The 24,155-nt window shown below is 42.3% G+C and overlaps 1 protein-coding gene across 2 annotated transcripts in view; it reads right to left on the bottom strand.

Moving 5' to 3' along the window:
• The window catches only part of KCNH1 (potassium voltage-gated channel subfamily H member 1), a 372,078-nt gene that overhangs the window by 274,238 nt on the left and 73,685 nt on the right, over positions 1-24,155 (bottom strand). Inside the window, exon 6 of one of the 2 annotated variants that reach the window (XM_072831167.1) lies at positions 12,114-12,587. In XM_072831167.1, the coding sequence (XP_072687268.1) occupies positions 12,114-12,587 (474 nt within the window). The remainder of the gene's footprint in view (positions 1-12,113; positions 12,588-24,155) is intronic. The other variant, XM_072831168.1, reaches the window with a different exon arrangement.

Raw genomic sequence — 24,155 nt, 5'->3', positions numbered from 1 at the left:
CCGAACCAGCTTGCATTCCCACCAACCACGTACAAAGGTTCCTCTTTCTTCACATCCTCACCAACATCTGTCATTTCCTGACTTGTTCATTTTAGCCATTCTGACATGGTGTGAGGTAGTATCTCATTGTAGTTTTGATTTGTATTTCCCTGATGCCAAGTGACGTTGAGCATTGTTTTACATATCTGTTGTCCATGTGTATGTCTTCTTTGGAGAATGTCTGTTCATGTCTTCTGCCCATTTCTTGACTAGATTTTTTGGTTTTTTTAGGTTTTGAGTTTAATAAGTTCTTTACAGCATTTGGATACTAGCCCTTTACCTGATATGTCATTTGCAAATCTTCTCCCATTCTGTTGGTTGTCTTTGGTTTTCTCAACTGTTTCCTTTACTGTGCAAAAGCTTTTTATCTTGATGAAGTCCCAATAGTTCATTTTTGCCTTTGTTTCCCTTGCTATTGGAGATGTGTTTGGTAAGAAGTTGCTGTGGCTGAGGTCACAAACATTGCTGTCTGTATTCTCCTCTAGGATTTTGATGGATTCCTGTCTCACATTTAGGTCTTTCAACCATTTTGAGTCTATTTTTGTGTATGGTGTGAGGAAATGGTCCAGTTTCATTCTCCTGCATGTGGATGTCCAATTCTCCCAACACCATTTGTTGAAGAGACTGTCTTTTCCATTGGATATTCTTTCCTGCCTTGTCAAAGATTAGTTAACCATAGAGTTGAGGGTCCATTGCTAGATTCTCTGGAAATGTGTCTGATCTATGTGTTCCATTGATCTATGTGTCTATTTTTGTGCCAGTGCCATACTGTCTTGATGATTACAGCTCTGTAGTAGAGCTTGAAGTCCAGGATTGTGATGCCATGGGTTTTGGGTTTTTTTTTTTTTCAATATTCTTTTGGATATTTGGGATCTTTTCTGGTTCCATACATTTTTAGGATTATTTGTTCCAACTCTGTGAAAGAAGTTGATGGTATTTTAATAGGAATTGCATTGAATGTATAGATTGCTCTAGGTAGCATAGACATTTTAACAATATTTGTTCTTCTAATCCATGGGCATAGAATGGATTTTTCCATTTCTTTGTGTCTTCCTCAATTTCTTTCATGAGTGTTCTATAGTTTTCTGAGTACAGATCCTTTGCCTCTTTGGTTAGGTTTATTTCTAGGTATCTTACGGTTTTGCATGCAATTGTAAATGGGGTTGATATCTTAATTTTTCTTTCTTCTATCTCATTCTTAGTGTATAGAAATGCAACTGATTTCTATGCATTGATTTTATATCTTGCCACATCGCTGAATTCCTGTGTGAATTCTAGCAATTTTGGGGTGGGTCTTTTGAGTTTTCCATATAGAGCATCATGAAATCTACAAAGAGAGTTTGACTTCTTCTCTGCTAACTCAGTTGCCTTTATTTCTTTTTCTTATCTGATAGCTGAGGCTAGAACTTCTAGTACAATGTTGAACAGCAGTGGTGATAGTGGACATCCCTGCCATGTTCCTGACCTTAGGGGAAAAGCTCTCAGTTTTTCCCCACCGAGAATGATATTCACTGTGGACTTCTTGTATGTGGCTTTTATGATATTGAGATATTTCCCTCTGTCCCTACACTGTGAAGAGTTTTAATCAAAAAAGAATGCTGTACTTTGCCAAATCCTTTTTCTGCATCTATTGAAAGGATCATATAGTTCTTGTCCTTTCTATTACTAATGTAGTGTACCACATTGATTTGTGAATGTTGAACCACTCTTGCAGCCCAGGAATAAATCCCACTTAGTCATGGTGAATAATCCTTTTAAAGTACTATTGGATCCTAATGGCTAGTATTTTGGTGAGAATTTTTGCACCCATGTTCATCAGGGATATTGGTCTGTAATTTTCCTTTTTTGGTGGGGTCTTTGTCTGGTTTTGGGATCAAGGTAATGCTGGCCTCATAGAAAGAGTTTGGAAGTTTTCCTTCCATTTCTATTTTTTGAAACAGCTTTAGAAGAACAAGTATTATTTTTTTTAATTTGTAAAGGTTTTATTTATTTATTTGAGAGAGATAAAGCAAGAGAGATGCCACAAGTGGAGGGCCGGGCAGGAAGGGCAGAGGTCAAAGAAGACTCCCTGCTCAGCAGGGAGCCCTAACACAGGACTGGATCCCAGGATTCTGGGATCATAAATCGAGCCAAAGGCAGATGCTTACCTGACTGAGCAACCCAGGCACCCAGTATTAATTCTTCTTTAAATGTTTGGTAGAATTTCCCTAGGAAGTCATCTGGCCTTGAACTCTTTTTTATTGGGATATTTTTGATTACTGCTTCAATTTCCTTGCTGGTTATAGGTCTGTTCAGGTTTTCTATTTCTTCCTGTTCCAGTTTTGGTAGTTTATATATCTCTAGGAATGCATCAATTTCTTCCAGATTGCCTAATTTGTTGGCATATAGTTGCTCATAATATGTCTCATAATTGTATTTCTTCAGCTTTGGTTGTGTTCTCTCCTCTTTCACTCATGACTTTAATTATTTGGGTCCTTTCTCTTTTTTTTTTGAAAAGTCTGGCCAGAGGTTTATTGATCTTATTCATTCTTTCAAAGAACCAGCTCTTAGTTTCGTTGATCTGTTCTACTGCTCTTTTTGTTTCTATTTCATGGATTTCTGTTCTATTTTTATTAATTCTTTTCTCCTGCTGGGTTTAGGCTTTATTTGCTGTTCTTTCTCCAGCTCCTATAGGGGTAAGGCTAGGTTGTATATTCGAGACATTTCTTGTTCCTTGAGAAAGGCTTGTATTGCTATATACTTCCCTCTTAGGACTGCCTTTGCTGCATCCCAAAGGTTTTGAACAGTTATGTTTTCATTTTCCATTTGTTTCCATGAATTTTTAAATTCTTCTTTAATTTCTTGGTTGACCCATTCATTCTTTAGTATGATGCTTTTTAGCCTCCATGTATTTGAGTCCTTTCCAAACTTCCTCTTGTGATTGAGTTCCAGTTTCAAAGTATTGTGGTCTGAAAATATGCAGGGAATCATCCCAGTCTTTTGGTACCAGTTGAGACCTGATTTGTGATCCAGTATGTGATATATCCTGGAGAAAGTTTCATGTGTACTTAAGAAGAATGTGTATTCTGTTGCCTTAGGATGAAATGCTCTGAATATATCTGTGAAGTCCCTCTGGTCCAGTGTATCATTCAAAGCCCTTGTTTCCTTGTTGATCTTCTGCTTAAATGATCTGTCCATTGCAGTGAGGGGGGTGTTAAAGTTTCCTACTATTATAGTATTATTATTAATGTGTTTCCTTAATTTTGTTATTAATTGGCTCATATAATTGGCTGTTCCCATGTTAGGGGCATAAATATTTACAACTGTTAGATCTCCCTGTTGGATAGAGACTTTAATTATGATATAGTATCCTTCCTCATCTTATTATAGTCTTTGGGTTAAAATCTAATTTGTCTAATATAAAGATTTCTTTCTTTTGATGTCTATCAGCATGATAAATGCTTAAATCTGGAGGTGTCTTTAGATCTAAAATGAGTCTCTTGCAGGCAGCATAACAATGGCTCTTGCTTTCTTATCCAATCTGATATCCTGTGTCTTTTGATTAGGGTATTTAGCCCATTTACATTCAGAGTAACTGTTGAAAGATATGAATTTAATGTCACTGCATTACCTGTAAAGTCACTGTTTCTGTATAGTGTCTCTGTTCCTTTATGGTCAATGTTACTTTTGGGCTGTCTCTTTGCTTAAAGGATCCCTTTTATTATTTCTCATAGGCCTGCCTTGGTGATCACAAATTCTTTTAGTTTCTCTTTGTCCTAGAAGCTTTTTATCTCTCCTCCTATTTTGAATGACAGTCTTGCTGGATAAAGTATTCTTGGCTGCATATTTTTCTCATTTAGCACCCTGAATATATCATGCCTGTCCTTTCTGGCCTGCCAGGTCTCTGTGAACAGGTCTACTGCCCAGAGACCAGGAAGACAGGAGCGATTGACTGCTTTTTCCTAAAGGCCCACTGAGGAGTGGGACTCCAAGTTTTTGGCTGGAGACTGGGAGGCCGACATTTTCACTCATATACTGCTAATTAAAGAAGACCTTAAAAAAATGGATATTCTATGGTCAACGTTTGGAAAACTCAATATTAAGACTTCCATTCTCTCCAAATTGTTTTAAGATTTTCTTTATTTATTTGAGAGAGAGAGAGAGAGAGAGAGAGGAAGGAAGGAAGGAAGGAAGGAAGGAAGGAAGGAAGGAAGGAAGGAAGGAAGGAAGGAAGGAAGTGGGGGAAGGGGCAGAGGGAGAGAATATCCAAGCAGATTCTCACTGAGCACAGGCTCAATCTTACAACCCATGAGATCAGGACCTAAGCCGAAACCAAGAGTCAGATGCTTAACTGACTAAGCTACCCAGGCACCCCTCTCCCAATTGGTTTTGAGATTTAATGTAATTCCACCCAAAATCCCAACAGGTTTTTGGAGTTTGGGTAGAAACTGGCAAGCCAACTCTAACATTTATATGGATGTACAAAGGATCTAAAATAGACATGGCAGTCTTGAAGCAAAAGAACACAGGTAACTGGGCAGCCCCAGTGGCTCAGCGGTTTAGCGCCGCCTTCAGCCCAGGGCATGATCCTGGAGACTCAGGATTGAGTGCCGCATCGGGCTCCCTGCATGGAGCCTGCTTCTCCTTCTGCCTGTATCTCTGCCTCTCTCTCTCTCTGTGTCTGTGTCTCTCATGAATAAATAAATAATTTTTTTAAAAAAGAACACAGATAACTGATTCTAATACTCACTATCATGCTATGCTAATTAACACAGTGTGGTACTGGCATAAGAACAGACAGACTAATGGAACATAATAACAGAGCCCAATAATAAACCCCCACATGCATGGTCACTTGATTTATGAGCAAGGCTCAGAGCAGGGGTCGAGGTAACAGCCAGACTTGAATGGGTCCGGGGAATGAAGGACTTACCTTGGAGGGCAGTGTCTGGAGAAACACAGTAGGCATCCCAACTGTACTATAAGTGGGTCTACATGGTGATGGAGCCCTCCACGGATACTGAGAAACTGGACCACAGCCCAGAGGAGTCAGAGAACTGGGTCCAATCAGGGCTTGGGGGTTAGCTAAGCATTAAGGGTGAGGGCCAGAAGAATAGGACATCTGGGACAGGAAAGTAGTGTTGTTTCAGTGCAGTGGTTGAGGTAACAGCCTGAGTGCTGTGGGTTCAAGGGAGCTAGAGGAGGAGAGACATGTGACATTTTCCACTCATTCTTAACCACTGCTGCTTACATACAAAATCAAAGTCAAAGTCATATCATGGCACACATCTAATGGAAATCCTTAATGGTTTCTTTTTGGCCTCCATGCTTTTTAGCCTCCATGTATGATAAAATATAAACTCTTTGGCAAGGCTCTGAGATTCTATCACTAGATCTTGCCTCCTTCTCTCACCATGCCTCCCTCCTCCAATGCTGACATTGCCTTGGACCCAGTGAATGCCTTCCTCAGCCCTGAGAGCAAACTCCTCTGCATATGCTCTCTCCTCTTCCAAGAATATCCTTCTCACTCCTCACCAAACTAACTCCAGTCATTTTCTCCAGGAAGCCTTCCTGAATTCTCTCACCAGGCTAGGTACTCCCTATTAGTAAGCCCAAACACTCTGAGCTGACCCTATGAATAGCATTTCTCACATTCTCTGACAGCGTCCATCACCTGTGACCCCCACTAGACTGCAAGCTTTGAAAAGTTGTTTTCCCATCTCCTGGCACCCAAGTCAGTAAGATTTCTTTAAAAAAGAAGAACTTTAAAGAGATACCAAGAAAAGCAGGTGGAGAATCAAGACAGAAGCAGAACTTGGGTCAGCTAGAATGGAGTCTGAGAGTGAAAGACAGCAGGGAAACACTGGGCCTATTTTGCTCCACGGACCTCCACAGTCCTTCATGGGTTGTGAGTACAAGTTCGGAAGAAGAATGATTTTTAAAATACATAAAAATAAGAGGGAATGATCTAGGCTGTATTCCCCTCAGAGGTAAGAGGGGAACAACATTGCCAGCATGGGGACATCAGCAACATTGGGAAGATTATTGCAATCACACTTCGGCCCCTGGCCATGGAGGCAAGTCGTCAAAAGAGAAACATGCCCATTAGCAGCACTGCCTGCCCTTAACAAGACACGGGGATGAAAACTATACTGTGTCTGCTTGTGTCCTCTTTTGTTTGCCCAAATCAGATGTAGAAATAGCACCAAAATAAAAGAGAGAAATGCCAAGGAAAAGAGTATGAAATGTGAGAAAACTGTAATACAAGTTTGCTTTCCTGTCCATCATAGTATCAGACATGACAACTTGTGCTAAACGTTGCTAGTTTTTATCCAGGAGATGCCACAGGCTGCTCAGACACACCAGTCTGCATGCCAGTGTGTCAGCTCTGTCCATTCTCTGTGTCCAAGGAACCCACAGGAGGAGGAAATCCCAGGACAAGGCCTATAATGATCAGGCTTGAATAACCAATGGCTTTCAGGAATTTTTTTGTAATAGATAAGCCAATTACGGTACATCTACTCAACAGAATATTGCTGAGCAATGAAAAGAAATGAACTATCAAGCCACAAAAAGACATGTGGAAACCTTAAATATTTATCTCTAAGTGAAAGCAGCCAATCTGGAAAGGCTACATACTGTATTTTTCCAACTACAAGACATTCTCGAAAAGGCAAAATTATGGAGACAGTAAAAAGATCAGTGGTTGCCAGGGGTTGGGGAGGAGGGTGGGATGAACAGGTGGAGCACAGAGATGTTTAGAGCAGTGGAACATTATGTATGACACATAATGATGGAGCTATGTCATTAAATATTTGTCAAAATCCTTAGGATGTATTCTACAAAGAGCGAATTCTAATGTTAACTATGAACTTTAGCTAATGATAATGTATCAATATTGGCTATAATCAATGTACCACATTAATGCAAGATGGTAATGACAGGGAAAGTGTGGTCTCTGCACTTGGTGTTCCATTTTTCTATGTACCTAAAATTGCTCTGAAAAAAGTCTTAACTTTAATTGCTACTACAAGCCACAGATATGGCCTCTATGGCTGGGACGCTAGGAAAGCAAATTCCAGGTCATCTTATGACCTTCAGTGGCGATAGTAGAGGAGTCACCTGTGTGAAAATTAAACTGATGTCCATCCACCGAAATAAAAACCACAGATTAGGACTGATGACCACCAATTAACAGGATGAGCAACACATAGAAGTCCAATTTCTTTCAGCATCATTGAAAGCCTGGAAGAGTCCAGAACAGTGAATCTAAAAGAACCTAAAGGGCAGCCCATCTGCCAAGGAAAGAGAAGCAGGATGGGTGACCTGCCACTGGAGTTACTTCTGACCTTGGTACTCACCATCCAGCTCTGTACACCTGGGCCAGTGACCTCTGTTTAGGGTTGACCACAATGGCTGCTCACACTTCTCACCTGTCAGCTATGTAAGAGGGGAACAGAAGTGGCCCAGCTGGCAAACGATTCAGAAAGGGGGACTCAGGGACTAAAATGCACAGTTTGGTTCACTCTGGCTCCAGATTCTGTGACAAGGCAGCATAACCTGCCTGGGGAAAAGTGCAGGCCTAGAAGTCAGAAGCCTGAAGCCCAGGACCTGGACAGCCAGGCCCTTTCCCTTCATCAACAGAGCTGGAATAATAGTTGCCTGAGGGCATTGAGGTTAGAGCTGAGATGGGCCCATCTTGCATGGGAGGAAAGATAATTTGTGTGAAATGGGTTTTTTTTAAGGTTTCATTTATTTATTTATGAGAGACACAGAGAGAGAGGCAGAGACATAGGCAGAGGGAGAAGCAGGCTCCCTGTTGGGAGCCCAATGCAGGACTTGATCCTGAGACCCTGGAATCACGACCTGAGCCAAAGACAGACACTCAACCACTGAGCCACCCAGGTGGCCCGAAATGCTTTGGAAAGTTCAACACACTAGCTAAAGGGAAGCTGTTGTCAAAACTATTCATCCTTTCACTGCTTGCTCCTGTTCTCTCTAAGAGGATCATCTCCTTGAGAGTGGGCTCTTGGCAAGGGTCAGCTGTGTCCCCAGCACCAGCTGGTAGTGCCACTGTCCGAAGTTATTGAGCCAGGGACTGGAGGAAGCTCTTAGCCCCAGAATTGTGACCTGGGAGGTAGCCTGATTGGCTCCATTCTCCCCTTGCACTTCTACACCCCAATGGCAGTAGGCAATGAGGCTTCCTGGGGAAAGGGAAGATGTTTTGTGAATAATAATTTCATTTTTAATCCATGAAGCACATGAGGCCAGTAATCCACTAAATGCTTGAGAAAGACTCATCTGGCTTTTGCTTCCGCATACCCACTGTAAGCTTCAGTTCACTCAGTTTCCAGACCTTTTGTCCTCTCACCAGCTTAACTAATGTGCAAACATATTCCCAAAAAGCCTCCAAAACAGATTATGACCAACAGACTGGAGAATGACGCAAATGTAGGCCATCTACATAAGTGAAACAAGTTGGGTCAAAGGGATCATTTGCGTGGCTTAAATCATGGAGGTGGGCGACATCCACAGGCCTGAAGTGACAATGGCTGGCATTAGCAATTGAACCTGGTTCGTTCTTGACCCAAGCCTCAGGGGGATCTAGTCCTTCCACTTCAAGAGCCCCCATTCCACACCCACCCTCAGCCCCACACACACACCCCCGACATACACACAGATGGCCAAGCCACCACCGCACATTCCTCTCTTCTTTGGTGGTCTCCACTGGGATATAATTCCATTGGCATAATTAGGAGGACACCAGAGAGAATTCAGCTCCATGTATTTTTTATGAGAAATGAGTCAATAATGTTTTTTTTTCTCCCCACACTCTCCCAAAGAAAGGGATTAGAGCAGAGGGAGTTGCAATCTTAGATTAGCAACTCCACAACAGTGTGGTCAAGAAGACAACAGGCGGTGGATGGGAAACCATTAATCGGAATTCTCTTACTCAGCTAAATCCAGGTTTGGCAAATGGGGCACCCTTCCAGGCCTCTCCAACCTCCTCTAAGCCCCACCAATCTTCTTTTCTAATTTAATAGTGCCCTTCAACAAAAGGCCTATGTCTGGAAAGCCATGCTGGGTCTGACCCTCCATGAGCATCCTAAACTGCCTATCTCATCACCAACACAGCTGCTTTGGGGAGAATGCAGATACTTCCCTGTACACAGTGCCCAACTTCCCCACCACAACAACCAGGCCAAGGGGTGAGCCACAGACTTTGGAAGCTTCTTGGTCAGTTTTGACTCAACTCTGTCCATCAGTGTTTTTGTCCCTATTTTATCCACTCTGTCACCATTAAGAATAGAGAGGACTCAGAAAGGGACTCATTATTGCCATAGCCATATGATTTGCTGTGTCATCTTGAGTGAGTCATAATCCCCCTGAGTCTATTCCCTTATTTGTGAACTAAAAGGGTTGAACTGCATGACCTTCTGGTCCTCCTGGGCTCTGAACCTTCATTCCATCCCACTTCCCTCCCACCCTCACTGTAGGGAGGAGGTCAAAGTGCTAGGCTTCTTGTTTTTATCATCAACTCCTGGAGGTAAGACAAATGCAGATGAAATTTTAGAACTCACCAAACTTAGTTTGCAGCTAGCAGGGAACTCAAATAATCTACTGCCCAAATGCCATGCCTTCAGACAGGTAAGGTAGCATGACCCCCAAGGGGTAGACAAGAAAATTGATCCATAGAGGCTAAATGGCATGCACAAAGTCCCAGCTGTCCAAACACGTGATACCAAGAGGGCCAGAAGCCAAATCTTCAGTTTCCTGGCACTGACTCCCCCACACCACAACAAATGTTACCAACAGGCATTATGTTGGGTATCTGCCAAAGCTTGAAAAGAAATTAATAAATTTAAAATCAAGTCTTTACAGAAGCAACTCATAACAATAGCCTCTTAATACTCATTTTTTTTAAAGATTTTATTTATGTATTCATGAGAGACACAGAGAGAGGCAGAGACATAGGCAGAGGGAGAGGCAGGCTCCCTGCCGGGAACCGGATATGGGACTCGATCCCAGAACCCTGGGATCACGACCTGAGCCAAAGGCAGATACTCAAATACTGAGCCACCCAGGTGCCCCTCATATTATTATTTATGACCAAGAGATGGTAGTGAGAACTTTGATGCTAAACCCTTTCCAACAGGAAAGCTACAGATACCTGGCATTTTTCCTATCCGCCCATCTATTTCATGATGGTGGAAGTCAGAAATCACATCAGGGATACTCACAATTGATGGCAAAGGAGTTCCAATGTGACATACAAGGTGCTTGAGGGGAAGCTCTCTGCTTTCCTAATGGACAAGGTAATCTTGACACATTTACAAACGTGTTTATGGCTCTGCCAATGTTTAACAGGAACCTGTGGAAGCTGAAGAACTGTTCTATTTATCTGCAAATTGTCAATGTTATTGCTCTAAATAGCAAATGGTTTATTTTAAAAACTCGAGAGGTTTTTTTTTTTAAGTCAAATTTCATCTCCCATATGTGTATAAGAAGCTCTTTTAGGTTGAAATAATTCAGTTGAGTTATCTAAGCCAAAATGATCATATTTTCCTCACCAACTAACATAAAATCTTCTAGAAATGTGCTCACAGAGAAAAATATCATTCCCAGTGTGTACTCAAATTCACACTAAAGAATCCCAACATTCACTTTAGGGATGTTTTGTTCTTGTAAATGATCAGTCTCACTCATTTAATCCCCCTACAAAATCCATATAAGCCAAGCCACCCAGAGCATTATTCCCTGGGATTTCAAAGTATATTAAAACACACCACACAGATAAAAGCGGGGGTTGTTCTGAGTTTAGAGCACCTGAACATCAGCTCCTCTTCTCTGAAGAGGGAAGTGGTGGGTAGCTAGGTTCTCACAGAGGAAGGGCCTGGAGTCCTCACCCACTACTGATACTGATCTGACGTCCAAGAGGCATCATTATGCCCAGCAAGTCACAAAGTCATTGGCCAGGTCTTGTCTTGGCAGGGAGCTCGCTGTTCCTTCCAATTACCTCAAGGCTAGTCCCACTAGCCTGTTAGCCCTGAGAGTGAATCTTGCCTAATCTCAACTTCCAGATGGCTTTCTGAATTACTCACCCAGTTAACACCCCAGCCAGGCTGAGATTTCCAGAATCCTCTATATGAGGCTGGAGATTTACCAGATGAACTACCTTATCTTCATCCATCCGAAGCATCAACTAGGCAGTAGGAAAAAGGAAGAATAACTCCCATGAAGCTTAAGCTGAATAAGAATCTGACACTGTCCTTTGCGATGACTTGATGTCCTTGCTTTTTCAAGGGAGAAAATCACCCGAACCAGACCAGCAGTTCCTGCCTTATGCAACATGTTGCAGGCACCCATTCACTGTTTGAGCATGTCCTAATTCCAACACACCTACAGAACATTTGTCTTCTTTTCATTCCTTCCGTTACCTGCAGGACTAACAATCCGAAGCAGTATAATCCAGCAATAGTACTACTCACTCCTCCTAGGCACAGGGCCGGACTTCACCACTTGACCATGGCCTGACTACCTCAGCAAATTTATGCAAGGGAGAGTATGGACCACTGAATGCCATTGGTCACAGCCAAAACTTTAACAAAGAAACAACTCCTTCTTTACCAAAAAAAAAAAACAAGCAAACTTGGGGAGGAAATAGCATCACTGTTACCAGGAGTTAATTAGTTATGAAACAGCCAAAGGTCAGCAGCAGATGAGAGAAAAATCCCCATAATTAGAATAATCAATAGGCCAGACATTCAACAATTGCATATCAAGTGAAAGATTCACCAATGCAGTGGCGATGCATGCCTGCTTCTGCAGCCCCACCACCCCTGAGCCAGTGGCTTGCGCTCTACATAATGTAAGAGGGAAGCCTCTGGTCTCTTCCACATCCATTCACGGACATGCAGGGCCTCCAAACCTCCAAAGGACAAACCCAGCAGGCGAGAATATCTATCAAGCATGCTCCCTCTGTTCCAGACATCAGCCATGCTAGTCCCCACCCACACGGTTACTCTTCTGTTGACCACCCACATTTATTCAGCTTTCAAGACATGACAACAAGGTCTGAGATTTGAGGCATGTACCTGACTCTCTCTCCCCTCCAGGGGTGGTGGAATCTGATCAGCAAAACCAATCTTCCCTGGATCACCCATAAAGGCACTAACCTCATCCACGTTCTCAAAAGCGTTGATGACATCATATGGCAAACAGGACAGAAGGTCAATCACAAACCACGTCTTCAGGTAGTTCATGCGGATGAGTTTGGGGTCAGAAATCACCTCCCCAGCTGGTCCAACAAAGGTAGTATGAAAATTCAGCACAATGTCCACCAAAAAGATGACATCCACGATGCTATCCACAACCAGCCAGGCCACATTGTTCTGCCTGGTTTTAAAGGAGACATTGTAAGGGACCAGGATGGCTGTGTAGAAGGTTAAAATCAAGATGATCCAATCCCACGTGGTCTTAAAAACACAGTAATGTAAGATGATGTGAGGGGGAGTCTTTGGTGCCTCTTGCTTGTACTGGGGGAGGATGTCTGAGCCCAGCTGCAGAACCTGTATAGAAAAACATGGTTAAGAGAGAATTAAGTCAGGATTCCACTGCAAGCATCTAACCAGTCAGCATCTGTCACTGACAAACGCTCGCGACACTCCAGATGGATCACAAGGAGCAAGGATAGGTACTAGAGGAGTATGGGAGAATGGAGATGAACATTATAATATAAATAATCATAAGGAAACAATGACTATTATTTGGCTTATTGTGAGCCAAGCATTGTACTACATACTTCACACACATTTATCACCTCACTTAATTCTAAATACAACCTTGTACTGTTAGCCAATTATTATTCCATGTGACAAGGGAGAAACTGAGGCCCCAGAGAATTAAGCAACTTTACTCAACAAATATTTACTGTTCTATGTCGGGAACTTTTCTAAACACTGGGTATATGTGTAACAATGAAGCCTGCTCTCATGGAACTCGGTCTAGTAGACAAATCAAGATAATTTCAAATTGTGGTAAGAGCCAACTAAAAGCAAGGGTGGGGACCCGGTGACTGGAGAGAATGTGACATGAGGAACAGGGGAGGGACAGCATTTGAACTGAAACCTGAATGACAATGAGAAACCACCCATTCAAACTTGTATGGAAAATTATCTGAGGCAGAGAGCACAGTTGGCGTAATGAGTCCAGGGTGGGACAAGCTTGATGCTCTCAGGCCAAGAGAGAAGTCGGATGTGGCTGAAGCCCACTGGATGAGGGGAAAGGATGCCAGATGAGCTCAGAGAAGTGGCAACCAGACCTCGCAGGACCGAGTGCACCATGAGGAGGGGTTGAACTTCATTCTCTTAGCATAATTGGAGGGGTTTAACAAAAGACTATTAAACTGGTGCCTGTTTTTAAAAGATTACCCTGGCTGCTGTGTAATGAATTGAGGCAAAGGATTAGAGGGAAGAACAGAATCAAGGAACTTACTCAAACAGCCTTGGAAAGAGATGAGGGGATAGAGGAAAGTAATTCAATTTTTTATATATTTTTGAAGTAAAACCAGCAGATAACTTGCTCATGGCCAGAAAGTAAAGCAAAGCGAGCAATGAAAGGTGCCTACTACTTTATCTCCACACCTAGCATGGTGGCTGGCCCAGAGGAGGCACTATAGGATGGTTTTACATGGATGAATGAACTGCAAGGTCATACAGCTAGCAAAAGATGGAACCAGATCCCAAAGTAGGTCTAGCTGGATTAGAAACAGATGCTATTCCACATCAAGGTTGCATTTCCCTAAGTAACAGGCTTTTAAAGAAGCAAACTCATGAAGGGTAAAGTTCAGAGAAGCTTGGCTCCAAGAAAATATCACAGATGGATTTCACCCTCAGTAGTCAAAAGCAAAAAAGCCACACTTTCAGAAGCCCAGCCAAGCTGGCAGGGACCCTCACCCCTGACCCCGAGCTACTCCTCCTTTATAAGAGCACTTACAGGTTCTTACAAATCTCTGGGTGAAACTTTCTCTTGTATCATGGGAACTTCTTCTTTCCTCCAGAGGATAAAGACCCCTTAGTGAATATAAACTGATCTAAATATCCCCATCTCCTCTATGGTTGGCCCTGGGCCTTATAAGGTGAGTAAAAGAAAGCCTGAAATCCACAGAATGCCCAGTGTGCATCTTTGGGTATAGGAACTGTTTCTACCCCTCCCACCAATGCACTGAGAGCTCTTCTAGGCTTGGGATTTTATTTTCTCTCCCCCATGAAAAGGAATTTATACAAGTCTGATTAAAGAGTCTTGGGCCCTGAGATCTCAAGGCAGGAAAAGAGACGGACCTAGAAGAAAATAAAAGTAAACTGAATGGGACTTCCACTTCCAGAAAGATAAAATAGACATACTTTTCTCTATTCTTTCTCTAAGAACAACTAAATGTCTTGAGCATTACAAATAACACAAACTTAAGACTCTCAAAGATGGAGGGAAAAAGCAAACTGCCTGGGAATAACGTAATGAGGAATTCTCTGGGTGTTGTCTGTGCCTCAGACATTCCCAGACTTACAGCTGAAGAAGCCAGAGACCTGAAATGACCAAGGAATGCAGACAAAAAGTCCCAACAAAAGCCCACCCTCTGTAGCAAAGGGACTGGGAAAAGCCTCAAAAGACAGAAAACTTTTAGATAATGACCACTCTACCACAGCTAAGCAGCACAGTAAAAGTCATGGCCCCATTCCCACCCAGGCCGGCAAAGACTTCTAAGAAGTTAGATTTCTCCCATCTTAGGCGGTAATGAATCACCCAACCTCCTCTTCTTCTTCCTCCTCCCTACAAGGCTAGCGTTGGAAAAGGCCCAGTATGGAGCCTGGACTTCCATGTCCACTCAGCAATAATGAAGGCCCATCTGCCCACAGGCAGGGAGGGATCAGTGTAAGCTCAACAGGCCACTAGAACTCTCATGCTCACCCAGAGATAACAAGGAGTGCCCCTCAGGTATCAATAGAGGCTGAGTTTAAAACTTGGACTTCTACCCCCACTCTGGAGGAATGAGGGGATGCCTATGCCTTCCTCTCCCATACCCAGGTCAAAGGAAGCCACCTACAGCAAAAGATTTAGATAAGATCCAGAGTCTCATTACTTAATATCCAAAATGCCCATGCTTCTATCAAAAATCACTCATTCTACCAAAAAAACAGGCAAATCTCAAATAAATGTAAAACAATTAATAGATACCAACACCAAGATGACAGAGATGTCAGAAATATCTGATGAAGATTTTTAAATGGCCATCCTAAAAATGCTTGAACAGACATTTATGGATATGCTTAAAACAAATGGAAAAAAAATAGAAAGTCTCAGAAATAGAACGTAGAACGTCTCAGCAAAGGAAGAGAAGATATAAAGATGAAACAAATGTAAATTTTAGAACCAAAAATACAATCACCAATTTAGGCATTTCAGTGGATAGGTTCAACAGCAGAATGGAGAGGACAGAGGAATCTAGAAATTACCCAAACTAAATGACAGAAACAGAAAGGCATCTGACATAATGGGAAAGGGTCAATTCATCAAGACAGAATTACTGACGCATATACACTGGAGAGCTCTAAATACACTCGAAGCAAAAACTGATAGAACTGAAAGGAAAAGCAGACAAATCCACCCTGTCCTCTCTCAAGACCTGTTGGAACGAAATTAGCAAGGATATAGCTGGACTCAACAACATCGTCAACCAACAGGAGTTAGTCGACATTTATAAAACACTCCTCCCACCAAGAGCAGAATGCTCTGTTAGGAAAATGAAGAGACATATGATGACTTGGAGAAGATATTCCCAAACTTCCTATCCCACAAAGAAACAGTCTCTAGAATATATAATTTACAATATATAATCTCCAAACTCAAAAACAGAAAACAAACAATCCGATCAGAAAATGAGGAAAAAGCATGAAGGGACATTTCTCCGAAGAGCAGAGACAGATGATACATAAGCCCATGAAAAGATGTGGAACATCATCACCCTTTAGGGAAATGCACATTAAAAAGACAACGAGCTATCACCACACACCTATCAGAATGGCTACAAGACAAAATAGTGACAAATACCAAATGCCGGTGATGATGCAGATAAACCAGAGCACTCATATTGTTAGCAGAGATGTAAAATGGTACAGCCACTCCAGGAAGGAGTTTTGCAGTTAAACAACCAAATATGCACCCACAGCCTGACCCAGTAGTTACACTCCTGGGCATTTATCACGACAAATGAAAAATTTACATTCACACAAAAACCTGTACATGAATGTTTACAGAGCTTTATTCGTAACATCCCCAAACTGGACATGACCTAGATGTCCTTCAACAGGTAGCCGGTTAAACACACTATGGTGCATCCACACCGTGGAAAATACTCGACAATAAAAGAGGTACAAACTATTGACACACACAGCAAGCTGGATGAATCTCCAGAGACTGAATCAACAATTCCCAAAAATAATGCACTGCATGACTCTATTCATACAAGATCCTTGAAATGACAAAATGGTACAAATCAAGAACAAGTTAATGGTTGCCAGGGGTTTAATGAGGAGATGAGGGCCGGAAAGAAGTGGGTGTGACTATACAAAGGCAACATGAGGTATTCTTGTGATGATGGAATATTCTGTGGCTTGACCATACCGATGTCAGTATCTTGGGTGGGATATTGTACTTTAGTTTTGCAGGAAGGTACCATCAGGGGAAACGGAGTAGAGCCCATGGGATTTCTATGTATTATCTCTTCCATGTGAATCTATAGTTATCTCAAACTAAGAAGTTTAATTTTTAAAAGTCAATGACCATATATGAATTATAACCCTTGTAAGGAAGGGGTCATGGGCATTCAGCTAAGGGAAAGGCAGGGGAAGAAGGAGGTGAGTTACTTCAGGGTTTATTGTATGTTTGCAAAATACAGTCTGAGTGATAAGACTATTCAGCCAGAACTCAAAAGAATCCACAAGTAAGCAGCCACCCGCTGACCACACACCAAAGTCACCTGGAGTTCCATGATTCCTGGTAACAAGCCCCCGAGACGAAACGCCTTTTTAGAGAAACATAGCTGTTCCTGTGACAGTTTAGTATAATCCATAATTGTTCCTAAGTGGATTCCCATGTTTTCCAGGACACTGTAAAGTCCTGCTTTGAATGAGGCCTGAGTAAATGGTGCCTTCATACCCCTAGAACTGCCAGGCTGGCCACAGACTCTCCTCCTGCTGCTTCTCCTACATCATGTGTTCAAAGGCAGTTGACAGAAGTGTGAAGCTGGCCTGGGAGGGCTGCTGAGGACTAGTATTCAGTTTCTCTCTTCCCATCTCTGAGATGCAGCCTTTTATACTGAAACCACAGGGTATCTGCATTCTGGGAGTAGGCTTGGATGCTTGGATATTTGATCAGAATAAATGTGACATGCTGTCTTTCCAATTCTTTATGTTAAAGGCCAAAAGGGGGGGAGCCTGGGTGGCTCAGTGGGTAAAGCATCTGCCTTCAGCTCAGATCATGATCTCAGGGCCCTGGGATGGAGCCCTGCGTCCGTCTCTCAGCACGGAGTCTGCTTCTCCCTCTCCCTCTGCCCCTCCTCCTTGCTCATACTCACACACACACACTCTCTTTCTCTCAAATAAATAAGTTTTTAAAAATCTTAAAAAAAAAAAAAAAAGCTACAAATGATTCCCAGAAGGCTGAGCTTTGGCAGTTTGACTTGAGATTCTCCATATTTTACTCTCATGTTAACTCTTTAGCTATTATCTAGAGGAAATGGAATATCCATGAAGTTCTTCATTACAGATAATCAATATTCTCAGGAAAAATTCTCTGATCACGGGACCCCTGAGTGGCTCAGCAGTTGAATGCCTGCCTTTGGCTCAGGGCATGATCCCAGATTCTTGGGTTCAAGTCCTACATCGGCTCCTTGCATGGAGCCTGCTTCTCCCTCTCTCTCTGTGTGTCTCTCATGAATAAGTAAATAAAAATATTTTTTTAAAAATCTCTGATCAAAAGAATATTTTGCATCCAGTTAACTATCTGAATCCAGTAGTCTTTTCAGAGTACAGTGACAAATGACTAATTACACATGTTGATCACAAAGATTCCTGTGAGACTGACCTATCTGCCTTCCCAGAAGTCTGTGTGAGAATGGATTCAGACCAGGATACCACTCTGATGAGCTCCAGGACTGTCATCCTCAGGAGAAAAAAGCTTTCTCAGAGTCATTCAGAATATCCATTTGGAAAGGGGTTAGTGTCCTCCAAAAGGAGGAAGTCTCTGGGTACAGAATCAAAAGACATGGAATGCCAACCTTGTGTACAGCCACAAGGAGCTTGTCTTACGTTAGATGTTCAATGACACCTCAAAAGCTCTGCCGAGGAACAGCTTCACCAGACATGGAGACACAATGACCTGGTGCGGTGGTCCTGGGGACCAGAGCGGTCAGTCCCCTCCCCCACCTCTTTTCTGCACCCGTCAGTATGACATGTGCTTCTCGTTTCTTCCATTTGATTAGTCTTGTACAGTGGATGCTTCCAAAGGCCTCTGGCTGGCAGCCCTTCCCAAAATGCACTTCTTAGAGCGGGCTTGAGTCTGTCCTATATGCCCAATCAGACGGGGATGGGAGTCCCCCAAATGCAGATACGAATTCACCAAGTGTAACGTCACTAGTTCACCCTCTCCCTGTCTGCCCCCTAACAATACCCACTCCCAGGCTCTGCCCACAGGAAGTGCTCATTCCAGACCATTAAGGATGACACCAAAGAATTCTCATCTTGGAGACTGATTCTGGAGGGGAAATGAAGATAGGGCTTCTCCCTGGATGAAGAGTAGAGACATTAGTCTGGCACATTTCTCTAGCACCTTTCCTCCCAAAGCCCTCTATTGTATTTCTGAATCCCCATAATCACCCTGTGAGGGAGTTCTACAGATGGTAAGACGGAGGCTCAGAGAGGAGCAGTGACTCACCCTGAGTCATACCAGGGCTGAGTAAGCAGAGAGCTGGGAGCACGAGCCAGGCTGCCAGCTCCAACCCTTCAAGGTTTTCACCAATCTACTTGTACAGTCTCAAATACTTCTCACAGCACAGTGACATACGTCATCACATCTCACATAACCTCCTGATGGGAAGACTAGTGTTTTTCTTATATTACAAATTGGGAAAATAAGCCCAGAGAGAAAATGGCTTGCTCAGTCATAGTACAGATGACCAAACAGGACCGTAAGCCTAAGCCCAGCTTCCTGATTCAATGACTCTTGAAAAACCACAGCTTTTCCGTAAGACCTCTGCGTGATGGCAAGATGCCACCCTGTCATCTTAGGAAGTCAGCTGCTGGTCAGAAGCAGCATCTCTCAGTGTGGACCTTCTCAAAGGCATCCCAATTAAAGTCCCAAACCAGCCACACTGGCCAGAGCCTGTCTTCCTGAAGAGTAACTACCGGAGACCCCAGGCCACACCTAGCTAAAGAAGCAGAACCCAACTACCTTATCCAGAAACCCTTCTGTGTCAAGAGATAATCATCATACAAGTGATTTCTGCTGAAGTAGATCAAAGATTATAACAACTCACTCTAAGTGCTGCTCTCTATCTACTACACCTCACTCTTAGCTCATGTTTTTCCCTTGTGAATCACTGAGAAAATAGAACAGAGAAAGGCTCCTGCATCTCCCAATGGTCAATGTCTACAAATCGGCCTCCACCCTTACCTACCTTTTTCTTGTTTCAATAAAGTGCTCAACTTCTGTCAAAGGCCAATTCCTCCCACGTGCTCTGAATCTCACCCCTACTCTCCCCTACCTCAAGTGCTTTATGCCCACCGCCTGCCATGATTCTCTTGTTTTCATTTCATCAATCTCTCCTTGGACACAGGATCATTCTATCAGCATCTTTAGACATCAACCAACTCCCCTTTCTTGCTAGCTAAGTAAGCTCCTTTTGCTGTTCCCCTATATGGCCAGACTTTTTGAAAAATTCATGTCTCCACTTTTTCCCCAGCCACCACACCCCACTTACCCCAATCTGACTAAGGCCTCCACTAGCTAATGAAATAGCTTTTGCAAGATGACAAAGATCTCAATGTTGCTAAATCCAGTGGATTCCCCATCCTGATATAACTCACTCTCTTGGCAGCTCTCTACAGATTTTTACACTTCTTCCTCTTGAAATACTCTCGTCACTTGGCTCTCTCCATGCCACTCCTGCTGTGGTGCCACAAAAGGGTGCGGCTCAGATCTCCCTTCTGGAAACCCTTCAGAACTAATCCACCAGGGAGTTCTGTTGCTTCTACTACTAAAAGCACACAACTCAGGATCCATTCACTATTCTCCAACTTACTTCTACAACTCCATCCAATCCAGTGCACCATCCCCTCCCACTGCAGCATGGAGATAGCTTCCCAACCTTTCCCTACTTCCACTCTGGTCCTCTTCGAATCTGTATGCTGTATAGCAACTTGTATTAAACCATGTCACCTAGTCAAAATCCTCCAGCTCATGACACTGAACTTCAAACAAGGTCTACATTCTTCCTGTGACGTGCAAATCCCTGTCTATCTTTCCAACCTCACCTAAGCCCTTCATCCCCTCACCTACCACTCCACCCTACTGGCTTTCTACAAAAATGCTGAAGCTCTTTTCCCACCTTGGAGCAGCTCAAACTGCTTTTCCCCAACATGGAAGAGGTCTTCCCAATCTTTGAGTTTTGGTGTAAGCACCATCTCCTCACAGAGGCCCTCCCCAACCACCCTATCTGAAACAGACTCCCACCAGCCCCTTCCTCTATTACTCTCTGTCACATCACCAGATTTGTTCCTTTTATAGCATTTATTGGGAATCATAGTAATACCTTATCTATTTACTTGTTTATTTTAAAGACTTTTATTTATCTATTTTAGAGAGAGAGTATAAGCAGGAGGAGGGACAGAGGGAGAAGGAGAAGCAGATTCCCCACTGAGCAGGGAGCCTGATGTGGGGCTTGATCCCAGGACTCCAGGATCATGATCTGAGCCGAAGGCAGATGTTCAACTGACTGAGCCACCCAGGTGCCCCTATTTACTTGTTTACATAAGTCTCTCCCACTAGACTATAAGCTCCATGAGGGCAGGGTATTTGTCTTCTCTCTTCCACATACTCAGTCTTTAGCACAGTGTCTGGCACACAGTCAGTGCTTCACAAAAGCCACTTGAATACATGAATGACTGGATGAACGAATAAAATTAAAGAAGAGGCTATAAAAGTAGACCTAAATAATAATATAATTCTTGACAAAAATATAATATCAAGAATGTTCTATAGTAACCATGATAAAGACAATAGAGAGTATGTTATTTCTTATGGCCTTATTTTAATTACATGTACAATCATGAAGAAATAAAAATAAAAACCAAAGTCCACATACACCACTTAACAGCATGAAGTTTTCCAATAGATGCCCTTCCCCAGATACTACAGTATTGGTTATCATTTATGCCCTACCCTGGGCTAGTAAGCCCTTTACATAGGGAGCGTATTTAATACTCATAGTTCCATTTCACGCTGAAGAAACTGAGGCTTGGGGAATTAAAGTAACTTGTCCAAGCACAAAAAGGTTTTAAGTGGTACAGCCAGTGTTGCCAATCTTATCAAGTTTAACGCCAAGAATTCATATTTTTAACCCCTAGGCTCCCGTGCCATGCTCTGGGTTGAGCACTTTACACAAAAAAAATATAATTTAATCTTTATAACAATTGTGCAAGGTAGAAGCTGGTTTTTATTTTATAAATAAGAGAAATTATTTCGAGGATGCTAAGCTGCCCAAAACCTCAAAGCTAATTAAGTGGTGAACTTGAGATTCAAACCCAAATCTGATTCAATAGCCCACAGTCCAAACGAGCACTAACCAATGGAAATAGGATGCAAGCCACAATGTGACTCTTATATGTAATTTAAATTTTCTAGTAGCCACATAAAAAGAAGTAAAAGGAAACCGGTCAAATTAATTTTAATATTTTAACCCAATAATTTAACCCAATATATCCAAATACTACAACTTTAAGATGTAATCAATATATAAAGCTATTAATACAACACATTCTACATTTCTTTTTTCATACTCAGTTTCAAAGTCAATGTGTGTAACGTAGCTTACTGTACTTCTCCATTCAGATGAATCACATCCTAATTGCTCAAGAGCCACATGCGGCCAGCTGTCACCATACCAGACAGCACAAGCCTAAACTATGACTTTTTACTAAGCCATAATAATATCCTGAACCAACTTAAACAGGAGCATCTGGGTGGCTCAGTCTGTTAAGCATCTACCTTAGGCTCAGGTCATGATCTCAGGATCCTGGGATCAAGTCCTGCATTGCGCTCCCTGCTCAGCAGGGAGTCTGCTTCTCCTTCTCCCTTCTCACTCTCCCTCTGTGCTCTCTCCTTCTCTCTCTCTCTCTCTCTCTCTCTCAAATAAATAAATAAAATCTTTAAAACTAAATAAATAAATATGTGACCCACAAACATGTACATGTAAACGTGTGCAAGACAAGGAGGTAGGGAAGGGAGGACATGTCAGAAAACAAAAGGATGGCTAAGGAAACCATTAAGGAGAGGGGATTCAAATGTTTATGGCAGCAATGTCCACAATAGCCAAACTGTGGAATGGTGTCCATCAAAAGATGAATGGTAAAAAAAAAAAAAAAAAGATGAATGGTCTATGTATACAATGGAATATTACTCGCCATTAGAAACGACAAATACCCACCATTTGCTTCAACGTGGATAGAACTGGAGGGTATTATGCTGAGTGAAGTAAGTCAATCAGAGGACAATCATTACATGGTTTCATTCATATGGGGAATATAAAAAATAGTGAAAGGGATTATAGGGGAAAGGAGTGAAAATGAGTGGGAAATATCAGAGAGGAAGACAAAACATGATAGACTCCTAACTCTGGGAGACAAACAAGGGGTGGTGGAAAGACATGTGGGCAGGGGGATGGGATGAATGGGTGATGGGCACTGAGGAGGGCACTTGATGGGATGAGCACTGGGTGTTATACTATATGTTGGCAAATTGAACTCCAGTAAAAAATATACAAAAATAAATAAATAAATAAATAAATAAATAAATAATAAATTTTTTAAAAAGGAGGGGGGCTGCAAAGACAGTGGCAGGCTGACCCTGCCAGACCCTTGGCCTGATGGAGTCAATCATGGCTTCAGAGCCTGTCAACCTCAGGCAAAGCTAAGTCCTCATGCCTCAGCTGCCTCAACTGAAAAATGAAGCTAATACCACTTATACCAGAGCAATACTGTGAAGGTCAAATAAAAATACAAATGTTGATATGTGTATACATGTATATACAAATCTATAAATTTTTCTTGTAAATAGGTAAACAGTATCCAAACATGAGTATTTTTGTGCAAATAAAGAAAATGATTGTTTCAGGATCTTTTCAAGTGTCTGTTGGCCATCTGTATGTCTTTGGAAAAATGTCTATTAGGTTCTTTGCCCATTTTTAATGGGATTACTTGGGGGGTTTTTTTGGTGTTGACTTACATAATTTTTTACTATTTTTTGGATATTAACTCCCTATTGGATAGGTCATTCGCAAACATCTTCTCCCACTCAGGAGATTCTGGATGAGAATCAGGAAGTCTCCAGCAGTCCACTCATGGAGTACATCCTGCTTGCCTAAAGGCCTTGGCTTCCTCAAAGATCAGAGACCAAGAAGGACAGAATTGAATGGCCTGAGAAGAAAGGAAGACTGATAAAGTACATTTATTTAGAGGATTGAAAAAAGACAAAATAATATGACCTCACAGATCCCATCAATTCTATGGACCCTTATAAATGCAAGCACGAACATCTGGACACCAAAAGTTACCCAAGGGGATCCAAAGATCCCATATTTAGAACAGAAGAAAGATGTGCAACCCAACTACTAAAACATAATACAAAGTAGTAAGAGATGCATGTAGAAAAGTGCTTCAAGGGCAGAGGACAAGAGACAATGAACTGACTTAGGTAATCAATGAAAAGCTTAGATGTGAGGTGACTGTCAAGACCTCCCTTGAAGGGCGGGCCACAGACAAATCTCAGACAGGGCATTTTCAGCACAGGGTGCACAGGGCTTAGATGTG

The sequence above is a fragment of the Canis lupus genome, chromosome 6 (genome assembly GCF_048164855.1).
Source record: "Canis lupus baileyi chromosome 6, mCanLup2.hap1, whole genome shotgun sequence".
NCBI lineage: Eukaryota > Metazoa > Chordata > Mammalia > Carnivora > Canidae > Canis > Canis lupus.
The sequence above is the reverse complement of the archived record's forward strand: the minus strand, read 5'-3'. Positions and strand labels throughout refer to the sequence as shown.